Source organism: Phymastichus coffea, unplaced genomic scaffold (assembly GCF_024137745.1).
Source record: "Phymastichus coffea isolate CEN01 unplaced genomic scaffold, Cenicafe_Pcof_1.1 PCOF00039, whole genome shotgun sequence".
NCBI classification, from domain to species: domain Eukaryota; kingdom Metazoa; phylum Arthropoda; class Insecta; order Hymenoptera; family Eulophidae; genus Phymastichus; species Phymastichus coffea.
In genome coordinates, this window is record NW_026706850.1 from 1,491,737 (window position 1) to 1,506,275 (window position 14,539).

Here is a 14,539-nt window from a genome sequence, read left to right on the forward strand (position 1 = left end):
TAATAATATAATATAATTTAATATTCTTGCGTTTCAAGTGTCACTTTATAATTGAATAAGTTGATATATTTTTAAAATTGAAACGATAAAGAAATTGAATTTTTAACGTTTTGTCAGTTATATAAGCAAAAAGATATATAACCTATTTTACTCTTCCTGGTAATCTTTGGTTTTAATAATATTTCAACCATATTGCTACCCTCTTTGATTGGTAATTTATATTTCCATGCTTATATTTAATATAAGCATTTTATTATATTTCATTTATTATTATATATATTAAATTAAATATTATATAATATTTTATTATATTTAATTCAAGTAATTGTATTTAATTCGAGAACACTTACCTAAATAATTCCGATGAGCCCGGTTTCAATGACTTCACAACAACAAGATCGCTAGTGGTATTTCTAAAAACTTCATCGTAACCGGGAAATCGATCGATCTCACAAATATGTATTTCGCCAAAGTAACCAGATCCATAATTTTCAACAATATTCAGCCTTTCTCGCGGAAAGTCAAATATTATACAATCAAGTAGTCCAGCAACAGCATCATCATCGTCCTCAGTCATCATATCTTCAGGACTATAACTATTCAGACTACTGGAAGCTTTCCCACTGTGAGGTGGCGGTGTGCAGCTCGGATTCGGCGATGCGGGTAATGGTGGCAGCGGTGGGCTCTAAAATAAAAATAATTGAATCTTATAATCGAACGTATTAAGCTTGCTTGTACACAAATATTTGCACAGAAATTAAAAGACAGCTTATGTTCTGTTTCTGTTTTATACAGTTAATTCATTAACCCATTGACGAACAATTAAACTACGTATTTGTAGTAAAAAACATAAATTCTATGAAGTTATACGATTAAAATGCACTTGATGAATATTTAGCTAAACCTATTATTTTTTACACTTTAATAATAAAACCCTTCAAGATTAACTTTAAAATATTCTTCACATTCTGAAAATAAAATCGTCATTTTAGCCACGAAACAGTAGATGTGTAAGTAAACACAACAGGAAAAGAATAGAGCCTTCCACAGCGTGCATTAAGGTTAACGAACCCCCTGTGATTAACAAGGTCGAGAAATTTGCATAGGTAGCGAACTCTCGCATGTCGAAGGCGCTTCTTTTATTTTTTTTCTCACCTTGCCGATCTCCGAACTGGCGTAATACTTTTCCGGTGGTGGCGGAATAGGCGGTGCTTTGCCTGATGGATACTCCAGTGCTGCGGGTGGAATCGGTCGGCTTAGATTGATCGCCGTGTTGAGCAGTAGTGGAATGACTGAACGATTCTCTGGTTCTTCTACTACTAGTTCAAGAATAAACACATGTAAAAGTTTTTTTATCTGCGTCAGCAGTTGTATTAAATTATGTTTTGTTTATTATTGATAAATTACGTCTATCATCATTAATTACTATAAAATTTAATTTCAATATTCTTCAATAGTACAATTTGTGAGAGATATGAAACGAAAAAATTGGCAAGAAACAAATTACCTCACGCAGTGCAAACTATATTTTTTATTACGCTTATTATTATTTAAATTCATAACAGAGTTATTTTGTAAACTTCAAGATGGTAATTCTATGAATACTTATTTAAAGCGTAAAAAATTCTCGAAATAACAATGTTGACCTGAAAACTGGATGAAATTCTGCTTTCGCAAATGAAATTACTTTATAATAAATTCATTTCTCTCTAATTAGAAGAATCCGATGAAATACCTTAATTATTCAATAACCTATCTAATTAATTATATCGATTGCTTGTTAATCATTTCAACGATATCTACGTGATCGCGTAGTATATGTATACATTGTGGGGAAAGTGTACAGGAGGTGGGTTCACGGTATGTAAATTCGGAGTGCGACGTAGCAACGCGTTATTCCTCTCCGCCCTTCATCCAAAGCACAGTATGTGCGAGTCGACGGAATAGTTGGCGTGTGAATTTCACGCCTAAACCTCACGTCCCTCTCTCTCACCGCCTCCATGCGCAATGAGAAAGAAAGAAGAGCGGGCGGACAGTAAACTTGCTCGTTAGAGTTTCGAATGGAACTATTCTGTGAGTTGTTCTCCCGCATTTGCCCAGAGTAAATATTTTAACGAAGATATTTCACTTGACCCTTGGCTTTCTTTCTTCGTAGTCCCTTTCAGTGAATATTTTACAAGCATAAGATAAGAAGGATTCATGGACGTCGATTAATTATTTAACGTTGACTTTGGTTCTTCATCTAGAGTCGCAAAAGCCATATTGAATTTTTTCCGTGAGATCATCGAAGATAATAATAAGAATGTAAATCCACGAAAGAAGATCCGATCACCAAAATGAATAAAAGCTTGCACGGTCAAATGAGTATTTAAGCTTAGCATCACCGTGTTTCCGTGGACAATGAGGTGTAGTCCCCGCAAGAGCAAGCAACAACAAATACGCAGCCGCAGCGACAATACTGACTCCCGGATGTAAACAGCAGCGTCGCTATCTGGCAAGCCACTATAGTGTACTTGGTAATACTCGTATAACGTACCAGCATAGTCCGAGGCAGTAGTTTTGTGAAGCTGCGGAGTGGTCGTGGTGGCGTAAGCGCTTGGATGGTACTGCAACGGAAGTGGGGGGCAAATTGGTCCCTTGTCCACGCCGCTACTGCCCACGGCGAAACCTTCATCCACTGAGACCTGTGTAGACGAGAACCCGCGCGTGCGTTAGAATATTTTAGTATGTGTGTACGCTCAGTTGATAACGCATCTTGGAGCTAGCTACTATTAGTGTTTATATAACCATTTGTCTTTATACTTCGTATATATATATATGTGTGTGTACTGAATCTCTTTGGGATCTATTTATCAACTACTATGTGTAGCCAATTTGATTTCAACTATAGCCGTTGACTCTCGTTTTGTTTACTCTTCTGCACGCTTGCTCGTATATTTGACTTACTGCGAGAGAATGCAATTTCATTTGTATGCCGGACACACGCGAACTCGTAAGTTTGGAATATCCAATTAAAATTTCTTCGACGCCAGTGAATGTTATTACTATTATTATCATTGTTTCATGCATAATGTATTTTATATTTTTGAAATATTTGCATGTATCTTAACTTGAATACTTGATTTAGTCTTTCGATAAAATCTAAGAAAACTACTCTTAATATATCAGCTGTTCGTAATATATAAAGCCCGCTTAATAATTAATATAGCCTGTATTAAAATAAAAAATTAGAACGTTGAAACTAGAATTAGCCGATTCAAAAATGATATTACTGCAGTATAGTACAAGACATAACGGATATTCAATTCACGCTGTCGTGTCGTTAAAGGACTGATGTTACATATTCAGAGAGCGCTTTTGCACTGTTCCTCGTGAACTCCAAATTTCCATAATCTAGACCGTCAGTCTTTTTCACTTGCGTATACTTTGAGGACAAAGGTTGAGGTGCATTCGGTAAAAAGTAAAAGTGATAAGAAATTCTTTAAAATTCTGGTAAATTCTGCTAAAAAATAGTGAAAAATGTTATTAAAATGACCTTGATTATTTATTAGTTATTTATTAGGGAGAGTTATCTATTTTAGAGAAATAATAAATTAAAGTGGTTACTTTAAGTTTACTATATTGTCCTATATATTCATTTAAAATAAAAATTAAAGAAATAAAATTAGAATATTTTACTCTTTACTTGTAAGTGTTGTCGAGCATAAGCGAAGACTATTGCTATAATGTAGTCTGTACAATAATTAGAGCATTATTGGCATTGCTTTCAATATTTGAATATGAGATTAATGATCAGTTCTTTCGCAAACAGGTGACTGATGGACACTAATAGTATTCTTTAATCAATTAAATAGTTACAATCTGTTTATTGATTTCTTTAGCTTCCACTTATTATTCACGCGGCAGATGTGCTCTATTGTTCGATATATATAGAGTGATATTGGTTCTTTGCAAATTTTCAAATAATTATACAAATAATTGATGAAAAAAGTCAAATATTAGTAACGTAATATTTCTTTCACTCAAAACGTTAATATTGTTTTTGTTGTTTCGACTTTCAATGTCTGACAGTATTAAATTTATACTACTGAAAATGATAATATTTGTAACATTCCTACTTTACGATATCTTAATTAATTGCCACGATCATAAAAATCTTATATAAAAATCATTCTAAAACGACTATACAGGCACAACAAGGTAACCGCTGGTTCTATTCTTGAATCCCCAGGTAATGCAACGCGCACGGCAACGAAACGCTTTGCGCCTTTGTATCGTCGGAGGCGAGATTCAAGACGAAGAGGTATCGTTTGAAGACGGTCGGAGTGGGGTCTCACGCGCGCCGGAATGTCTTCTCCCGAGACAAGTAGCAGGTGGCTAATGCTAGAGTCGCGCATACGCTCTCCCAAGGGATGATAGGGGATACTGCTGTATACAGCTAAGGCAACTCAGGCCGTCGAGTGGCCCCAATTTAACTGACAGAGATGCTCTTAGAATGGTTTGTCTGATGACTGATGCATATTTTATCGATCCTTTTTTATATATTTTTATTTTCTTATCTATGTCGATGTAACTATATATGTACGTTGCTCAACTTTTCATAAATATTCCAGATTTGAAGTATGTAATTATGTATTGAAAATGTATGTTAAAATGAAACTAAAAAATTATCAATTCTTAATAAGGGTAAAGAAGAGTTGGTCGAGCTTTACTCCTTTTTGCTTTTCTGTAATAAATATTGACTTTCACATAAAAAAATAATTTCAGAAGAAATAAAATTCAATATGATCACTTAAGATATTTACTTTAAAATTCAGTTCTTTCTCAACCTCAGACTTTCAATTATTTAAGCTTTGTTGAGACATTCTTGAATTTCACTTTAACTTCTGTTACTACTCACTAGATGGTTAAAATCATGACGTTAATGACCGAAGGAACTCGGTCTATCCGTCCATAATGATCTTGCGGAAAGCTTTAACGACTGTACTTCGCGTCTTTGGCCGAGAGTAAACTACTCCTTCTCTCTGGCTATTTGCCTCGCCTAAGAGATTAAAGCCGATTAAGTGGCTTGAAAAACTCTTCTCCCTGAATTACTTATTCGGGTGAACAATGAGTAAAGAATGAAAAGAAGAAAACGAGCCATTGAATAAAGATGTAACCCACATTTTTGCAGTTGATAACGATAATGTTTAGTTCGTTCTGATAATAGTATATAGAAGGTTATAAATCAAACATTGTAGTATATGAGCTTGCAGATGATTAGCTTTTACGCATCTTGCGCAGTTGATATGCATCTTTTTAATTTGGTAAAGTTATTACAATAAATATTTTCGTTGATTTTGATAATATTGAAGATTACACTAAGAAAGAAAGGCATTGAAAGGTCCACAATGATTTAAAAGAGAAAGTAATATTTACGATCATAAAACTCGTTTTTCTTGGCAGATACCTTTTGACAGCACATACTGTGCTTTTATGTGGAGGTATACGGAAACTCAAGAAGTTCAAACTAACAGCGTCGATTTGTGTGGCTACGTCAGTCTCAACTTCTTGACGTTAATTGTAGCTGCCAGCTGCTGCCTTGAAAATTAGCGAAAACAAAATACAAGCACTAACAAGAGTAAATAGGATGGTGGAGAAACTTGAAAAAGGGCCGAATAGCATGTTGCCATCAAGTTATTTATAAAGCTAACATAATATTTCAATGATACTATAAAATAGTATGATTACTTAACAAGCATAAGAATAGATGTTTTTTACAACTGATATTACATGTATTACTAAATAAGTAGATTATATAAACGGCACTAATGTTGGCATTTCTAATCTCTTGTTGTTTTCTTCAGCCCTTATATTCTTACTTTTTTCTGTGAAGTGAAAGGCAATAAATAAATAACAGCACTAGTGTTGGTTGGAACGGAAAATGAGAAAGAAGCGCCAAAAACAGAAACGTGACTGGCGCACGTACCGGAGCTCTAGAAAAACAAGCAATGAATCATTTATTTACAGAACTAGTTCGTGTTTAATCGACTGTAAGCGTTTAGATTGAAATGGAAAAAGCAGAGAATGAACTGTTTAATCTTTGGAGCAGCAATGGGTAACTTGGGAGTTATCAACCTTTTTTATTTTTCAGTGATAATTATCTATATTATCAATATTTACTTACATCGCATTATAAATTGTGCTGAGATTATAATTTGTAGATGTAAGATTTTAATGCATTTATATGAAATTAATTTAATTTAATGTCGTAGAGTTTGAAAAAATATTGTTAAATATTCTATTGTTACGTATAATGAATCTTCTACAATAACTTGATACGTGATAAAGTTTTATAAGTTTTATCATTTATAAGTTATATAATACTAGTTTTTGTATATACCTTTAGTTCACCTTGTTGGTTGAAGAAATTCGTTGGTGAAAGAGCAGCTTTAAGTCTTCGGTTTCTATAAAAGATGAAAGCGATGGCAGCCAAAAGCATAACGATAACAGTCGTTAATATCCCAATTACTAAACCGATAAGCTGTCTTGATTCTGGTTCTTTACTTTTATCTGGAACTAAAGTAGGCAGTTGGGCATAGCTCATAAAATATGCGATGAAATTAAATGTAGATCGATTTTTAAACATAATAAAATATTGATATAAAACAAATTAAGTTATAATTCTTTAGTCTAAATCATTAGTCGTATCGTCAAAAAATGTAACCAAGGAAAAAATCGAAATTTACTTACAAACGCTGACATTTGTGTCGTCCTTATTGAATGTTGCTTGTACTTCATCTCTTTGAAAAGGCCCTTCCGTGTTATGGGAAGGAATCACTGTTGTTAATGTCGTCACATTTTTTACCTTGACATCTTCTTCCTCGGTGCTGTTATTCCAATCTGAGACAACTACAAAAAAAATCAAAAATTTTTTAAAAACAGGTTGGTGAAATTATGTCATTATGTTTTTCCAAAAAAAGTAATGTTTTAATTTTCATAGTTTTACAAGGGTAAATTTTAACTAGCTTCTAACCCTATGCAAAGTTGAATATACTCGAAAAAATTGCGTGACGGATTACCATGATACATTACTTACACAGTAGCGCAGCAACAGAATTTTATCCATTTCAACGTTAATTATAATTTCTGTCTCTATATCCAAGCTGTACTGCGCTACAGCCGAGTAAAAATAAAAAAATTATGCAACTGACATTACCTGAATCAAAGATAACTTCACTGAGCATAATCCAACGTGCTGCAAAGTAAAGTTGCAGCCTAACGAATCTCCCAGATCGTGAGTGCAATTTTATGGTGACGTTACGAGCCTGCTCGAACATAAGATCAGGAACGTATGAGAAGTGCACGGGTTCGCCATTGAATTGTGTGTTGTCATTACTAAAGTAGACTTTCGCGTGGCTGAACACCTGTAATATCGTTTTTCATTAATCAGGTCTTCATGAAGGTATATTCTATTTTTTATTTTCTCTGTAGAGGTGTACAGTCATAAATTATTCGAAAATACTAAATAATTGGACGTCTCGAATTTGTAAGTATGGTTGCCCAAAATCATAGCATACCACTAATAGTTACTCTTCATATATTTATTCATTTGTCCACTGTTAAAACTATTACCAATGATATAAAGTTAAAGTCTAATATAAAGTTAAAGTATACAGTAAAAATCTACAGAAGAGAACTTAACTCTTATACGTAAACTTGAATTATAAGTATATGATTTAATTAAAACTCTGTTAGTATTATTTCAATTATACTTCCATGGACATCATTGAATGAAGCTGAAGTTAACAATAATTTGTATTAATAACTAGTCTCGAGAAAATATTGACCATAATAGGCAATGCATTAATAAGTATTTATTTTAAACTCAATTTAAGTAGATTAATGATAACTTTTTTATACTTGCCTGAACGTCTCTACTAAAAAAGTTATTAGTATGAAGGTGCATTGCTGTAAAGTTTCGAGTGTAATCAAACTCGAAAGTGATTTCTACGGGTCGCCCTAGCATATTTGGCGTGTCATTTCTCCAACCAACCCATTCATAGCCTATGAAAATAAATTGATATAACAGTTATAAAAATTTATTTGGAATAAATTACGATGCCAAGTTTAATAAGAACTTAATTATGCTAAACATTATGTAGGTATTTTATGTATACAAAACATTTAATTGTTCAATATTTTATCATTGCAATAATTGAAAAAGTCAAATCACGAATATAGTTTCTGGGAGAAAATCAACTGAATTGGAGTTACGTAACAAGCTGTCAAAGAGATTTTTAATTGCTTCCACAGAAACCACTGCAATCCTCTATTTTCTCGAGTACAAAAGCATTAAACGACGTTAAACTCTATACAGTTCCTCTCAAAGCATCCTCTTCGAACAAAACCGAAACATTCGCTGACAATCGAGTCTACGAAAGTCCGTTTGTTTATACGTCGGTTACCCTCACCACGAGTTTAACATTTAGTTTTTTTTTTTAGCTTCATAGAAAAGCCGTGATTTATCATTTTATTCATGAGCAATTTAAGTTTTAAAAGTATATGGAACTTCAAATCAAGATGAATAATAAATCTCCATAATATTAGAAATGAAAAATAAAACCGCAATATTTATATAAGAAATGTTATTTTTTAATAAAAAGTACACACAGTGCAGCCATGTGCAACCTCTCACTGAAATGTATCAACAGTAGTAGAGTATAAGCAGCTCGACTTCAATATGTATGTAAATCGAAGCGGATCCAAGCGCAACGAGTCTGTTTGCTCGTTGCATTCGTAACAGTCTTCGCTCTCTTCCTGCCGCTCTCTTTACCTCTCTCTATACCCTCCTTGACGATTCCAGTATCGTCGCGTTTCGTTTTTATTTGAAAAGTGCTCAGTGTCTTTTTCTTTCTCTCTATTTCTTCAACTCGACCATACGAATTTGCATCGCGTCTGCTAAATCCGAGGCACATCGCCGACGCAAATTTCGCAGCTGAATGAAAATTTGGAGATGCACGCATATACGAGACATCGAGAGAAGTTTGCAGAGCTTCAGTGAGTTCGGGTTTTTTTTTGTGAAAGTTAATATATTCGTGATGAAATATTAGACGACCACTTTTATCCACATCATCATTCATATTTTGCATGATATAATAATCGTCTATTTTTTCAAAACATTTTTTTGTCGCTGCAATAAATTCTGAAATATGTCAATTTAATAAAATTGTATTGAGAAAGATGTTAGTGTTTGTAATTACAAAATAAATTTTAAAAATAGACAGTTGTCACTTTTCTCAAATTACATTTACTTGAATTAGAATATTATTTCGAATTCATTCCAAATCTAATAATGAAGATGTTTCGAGAACTTGAAGGAAGTAAGTACTTAACTTACCTTTACCATTGTTATTGAGGTCTGCTCTAAAGTTATCCGGTCCTTTCTGACCATCTGTCAATTGGCCAAGACCTCCAGTAAGGTATTCGTCTTGTTCAACTCCATCGTATGTACGATCCGTGAGATCCAGCTCCGAGCCGCGCTCTACACCTTGAGGCATCGAATATGAGACAAGACCTTCTATAAAGTAAAAGAGATATTACAACATATAGTTAGTTCATATAAATAAAAACTAATATTTCTAACATTTTTCAATGTTAGAAACAAAGCTATTAGAATTTATTGAGGATACTTTTTCAAAAGTTTTAAATTAAGTAAAATAAAAATATGTAGTTCAATAACTCATATGAGTATTACAAAGATCTAATATTAGTTTTCATTCAGAGAATAACGCAGCGTCGAATCCCGAAATTAATGAGCTTTTTTTAATTTATCCAGAGTAAATCCGGATAGATATCTACTTGTATTTTTATAGCCCGTAGCTTCTTTTTTTGCTGTGTCTTAATCTTTATTTTCCAGGGAAAAATGCACTTTGAGGAAGAAAATCCGAGGCAATAAAAATCGGCCTGAACACATAAAAAGCAGCTTTGAGCTGGAAAGGAAAGAAGGGTATGAAACACAATAGAGGAAGTAATTTACGATTCGGCGAAATGTCGAATATATATATATATATATATATAGGTGTGTGTGTGTGTGAGTGTGTGTTTCTATTTCCTTCCGTTATGTATCTCGTAAATCGCGTATTACTCGGTGACTCGTAGAGCCTGCTGTTCGTATGTTACCGTATCAAGACGCGTATAAGCATCGGGTCGTCGTCGAAGTCTGAAGAAAAAAAGATATTGAAAGGATATGGAAGGCGAGACATAAGAAATGGCTCAAAAAGAATTCAACATCGTAAATTTCACTTACCAGTCCAAGGACAGCCGTAAAGTTCGACCCGCATGCAGACGATGCGTATGTGCGATGTGTAGGGGATGAAACGGATTTTGGTAGCCACGATGGGTGGATCGAAGCTCTGCTCCTTTTCCGTCTGTGGATTGTCGTTTCCTACCAGCAACTGCAATCAAAACGTATAGCCGTGAGTTCGTACAAGTGGAAAATCTACGAGCAAAGGTAGATTTTTCTTGGCAAATTATGGTTGTATGGACTACATTTTGAAATATTTTCAAAAATGCTTTATATATTTGTGATTCTATTCCACAAATACGTAGACATCTTTATTTCAGGTTTTTTCCAGATCCAATAACATTTTGATTGAAGTACCAGTAACGAATGATTACCCTTTCCAAATTATACGGATACAACTTCCTCCTTCATCACTATAATTTCATTAAATGGAATGATCAAAATAGGAGATTCCATAAAGACAGATGAAATTTTGATAGCTCTCATGAAGGAAGTTAAATACCCTCCAAAAAGATATTAAAATGTCATACCGCTAACAAGAAAAGCATGGCGAAATAGCGGCAGACAATACGTATACAATACATTCAGTGGCCGAACGAATTACGCTAATTGGCGGTCGCGAGGCGGCGCGAGTGGTGGTTGGCCGCCAGACCCAATGGAGCGTGTGTTTATTGCCTCGAGAGAGAGAGGAAGGGAGAATCTCGCCTCGCGCATCCTCGACCCCGTTTTCTCCCTGAATCCGATTAGCTCTGGGGATGCCGCGCGATGGCACCGGAGCAGGTTCTCTAAATGCAAATTCGAGCGTTAAATCTACACACCTCTCCGAGAGAGAGAGAGAGAGAGAGAGTGCGCCACTCTCCCAAAGCTTTTTCTATCGGACTTCGCTTTTTTTCATCCTTTGCCCCCCCCCCCCCCCCTCTGGATCTGAATCTACGTCTCCATGAATGGCTTACGTAAATCTTCCTATCTTTTTTCAAAGTGCACTCTCACTCGCGAGAGAGATTTTTACTGGTTTCGTATCTTTTTTGTTGCTGCTCAATGTATTTGATTTTAGATGACGGCATATATCAATACTTATCATCATATTTATTATTGAGCTTAAAAGGATAATCATTCTAATCCAATCTAATAAAAACTCGTTTGGACATTCTAATAACGTTCAATGTTCATGAAGGATGTTATTCAAACAAATTAAATTTTTTTGGTCATTGGTAAAATATTTGATTGAAAGTAAAATATATCAATTTTTATTATCTCTATAATATTTATTAGTTCTGTCATGTAATTAATTTATATGAAATTCTTTGTAAATTTATCGTTGCTTTAATTTGATTTTTCTGCTATGCAATTCAAATTAAGCAAACAGTAAACGCAGGAGATGAGAGATGTAATTTTGGTTAAATTATATAAAATACATAAAAATTTCTGAACTAAAGCAAATTGAATTTCAGTATAAACAGTCACCTATTTATTTTAAAAAGAACAATTTCCTAAAAGAACGTTTTTTTTCTTTATTTCAAGGATAACATTCCTGACCTTAAGAATGAAGTGATGATATTTAGGAAGCATTGTTCTTATATTAAATTCTTATATTCAGAATTGAATAAAACTCAAGCCACAAGAAGTAACAAGCGAGCTATACTTGAGACTAAGCTCTCACGTGGTAGAGTAATCCTAATTTGAGGTCATCGTGCGCTAGCTGGGCGCGAACGTGATAGGTCGCGCAGGCGACTCTGTGTGCGCGTGTATCAATTTTATGCGTCGGTATACAGGATGATAGTATCGCCTGGCCAGGAGCTTTCTCTCTTGGACCGAAGCTTGTTTATAGCCGTATTAATTATTCGTATTACGTGGTTGTACGAGCGCTCGTATTCTCCACCTCCTGTTCGCGCGCTGCATCCCTATACGTATACATAGTTTTCGATACGTCTGTATACAAGGATGGTTACCTCTGACGCGCCCGCACACACGTTGGATGTTCTTGTGGTAGGTAAGCAGGTATTTTGGCTTTACCTTGGCTATCTTTTCTCTCGTGCTATATTTCTCATGAACAGATTATGCTTCTTATGTTGTGTTTGAGCACACTTATTGATATTTTATTATATCATCGATGTTTAATATCTTTTTTTAAAGCTTTTCTTTCGATATCACCTGCAAATAATCGTTGAACAGTATCGATATATTTTTATAATAGAATTATTGACATTCCAGAAGATTTGAATTTTATTTATAATCTAATACTTGCTTTAATAATTTTTAGACGTTGACTGAATTCAAGAAGGAAATAAAACGTTCATTCATCATCTACTCGCTAATTAAATTTAACTTTAATCGAATTCGCTCTAAAATCATCAACTATAATTTTCAAGTACACTATCGAAGCAGCTGATCAGACTTTCCATTCAAGCCGGTCCTCGGCTCCCTCTCTAATGCGCCATAATATTCGCAGTACACGGTGTGTGCTGTTGCTATATAGGCGACAAGTTCACCACGCCGAGAGGTAATTTCGCTTCTCGTGTCGACAGCTTCTAAGGGTCGACTAGAACGCATCGATCCTCGTAAATAAGGCCGCCGAGGCCCGCTCCTACTAGTAACGTATGTCATAAGCGGGCCAAACAATTTTCGAATTAGCCTCCGTGTAAATTCAATAAGGCTCAAGTTTGCGCACCCGCGAACGTCCCCGAGTGCCACTTTACTTTCAAGCATACACATACACACGCGCGCACGCGCACACAGTTCGTTGCCGGAAATGCACGTCCGATTTTATCGGCGAGTCTTGCCGTAGCTGATTAATTTATTTTTTAAATTATAATGAGGAAACGTATAAAATGATTGCATCAATTGAGCATGAACGTTTATATTTGGATTGATAATGAATTGAAATGATTAATTATATATTCCGAGAACGAACGTTCGAATTTAAGTTTAGTTAATCAAAGCAGCATTGGCTTTTCAAATTTCCGCTAATCTTTTATTTTATTAATGCTATGTATTGAATAAAAAATTCAATTTATCTTTAAAATATCATATCGACGACTTTGATATTTTGACATTAATATAAGCTTCAAAAACGTCTATTCTCTTGTATTACATTCAGCAAGTGAAGAAAAATCAATCCAATTGACTGTATGTGACTTTCGTTTGCAGCATATAATTGTTTTACACGTAACCGTATAAAAAGTGCCAAAGAAAAAACAAGGTTAAAGGCTGCTAGAACGCAAAAGAGAATAACACGGTATACTCGTATACGGGGAGGGAGAAGCGCATCGGTAGACCATAGTTTGTTCTTCGCCTCGCTCTCGCGCAGACGTTCTTTCTGCGGCAGGATTTTTCGAGCAAGTGAAATTTCTCACATCTCACGCTAACCCATGGAAACATCCGGGACACTGGCTGCTATCTGCTGTTGCTCTGCTTTGCTCTTGAAAGAATTTGCTTTACTGGCGTCGACACCTTAGCGAAAAATTCTTATTGTTGCCATGCACATCGCAAGTGTCAACCGATAAATTATGTTTTCCATTTACAAGTTTTCTATTCCGATTTTCGATATCGTGACGGGGAAAATATTTTAATACAAACATTAGAAATACCTGAAAATTAATATTATGCATGACATAATTTACTCGGGAATGATTTTCTTATGATTTAATGAGCAAAAAGATGAAAACAAGAGGACACGATGCACTGCGAATTGAGTTGATCCACTTGGCAAGCCTGACGCGGTATGCACCATTTCCGTAAACAGCTCTGCAACCGCAATTACTCTGCGTGCGCGCATAATTTAACCCTGTGCACACATAAGAGGCGAGCGCTGCCGGAACTCTCATCTGTTTGCGGGTCGAAATTGGTCTCTGACTCTCTTTGTACCTACTAATGAAGAACAATTTAATTTCAACACCTCGCAAGTGCGCACTTTGCACGACTCACTTTCAGGAAGCAAGGAGCTTCAGAATATTCCATTATATTCAAGCATTCGTAAGCAAAGTCAAAGAGCCCACTGAATTCTAAGACAATGGCGCTGGCAATAAAGATGATATTCTAGGCATTCAGTTTCAAAATAATTGGATAAACAATTCGATGGAAACCTTATTATTTATCACACTGTGCCTCTCATTCGGTATTATGTTATACTCCGAGGTTATAATCTAATCATTGGTTGTCTTTATTCCATTGCTTTAAAGTGTACGTTGTATTTTGTGAAACGAAGAAGTATACAAGAAGCTGGATGTTTGTGGCGTTAGGTATCCCTCGAGGGAA

At 34.9% G+C, this 14,539-nt stretch overlaps 1 protein-coding gene across 3 annotated transcripts in view; it reads right to left on the reverse strand.

The window, feature by feature from the left end:
• Nucleotides 1-14,539, reverse strand: part of LOC131663841 (discoidin domain-containing receptor 2) — a 105,206-nt gene that overhangs the window by 5,134 nt on the left and 85,533 nt on the right. Inside the window, exons 6-14 of one of the 3 annotated variants that reach the window (XM_058934541.1) lie at nt 10,289-10,436; nt 9,386-9,559; nt 7,907-8,046; nt 7,199-7,406; nt 6,733-6,891; nt 6,383-6,558; nt 2,537-2,684; nt 1,156-1,319; nt 351-685 (exon numbers count right to left, since the gene is read on the reverse strand). In XM_058934541.1, the coding sequence (XP_058790524.1) occupies nt 351-685; nt 1,156-1,319; nt 2,537-2,684; nt 6,383-6,558; nt 6,733-6,891; nt 7,199-7,406; nt 7,907-8,046; nt 9,386-9,559; nt 10,289-10,436 (1,652 nt within the window). Of the gene's footprint in view, nt 1-350; nt 686-1,155; nt 1,320-2,536; nt 2,685-6,382; nt 6,559-6,732; nt 6,892-7,198; nt 7,407-7,906; nt 8,047-9,379; nt 9,560-10,288; nt 10,437-14,539 lie in introns of all 3 variants that reach the window. The other 2 variants (XM_058934540.1, XM_058934539.1) reach the window with 2 other exon arrangements.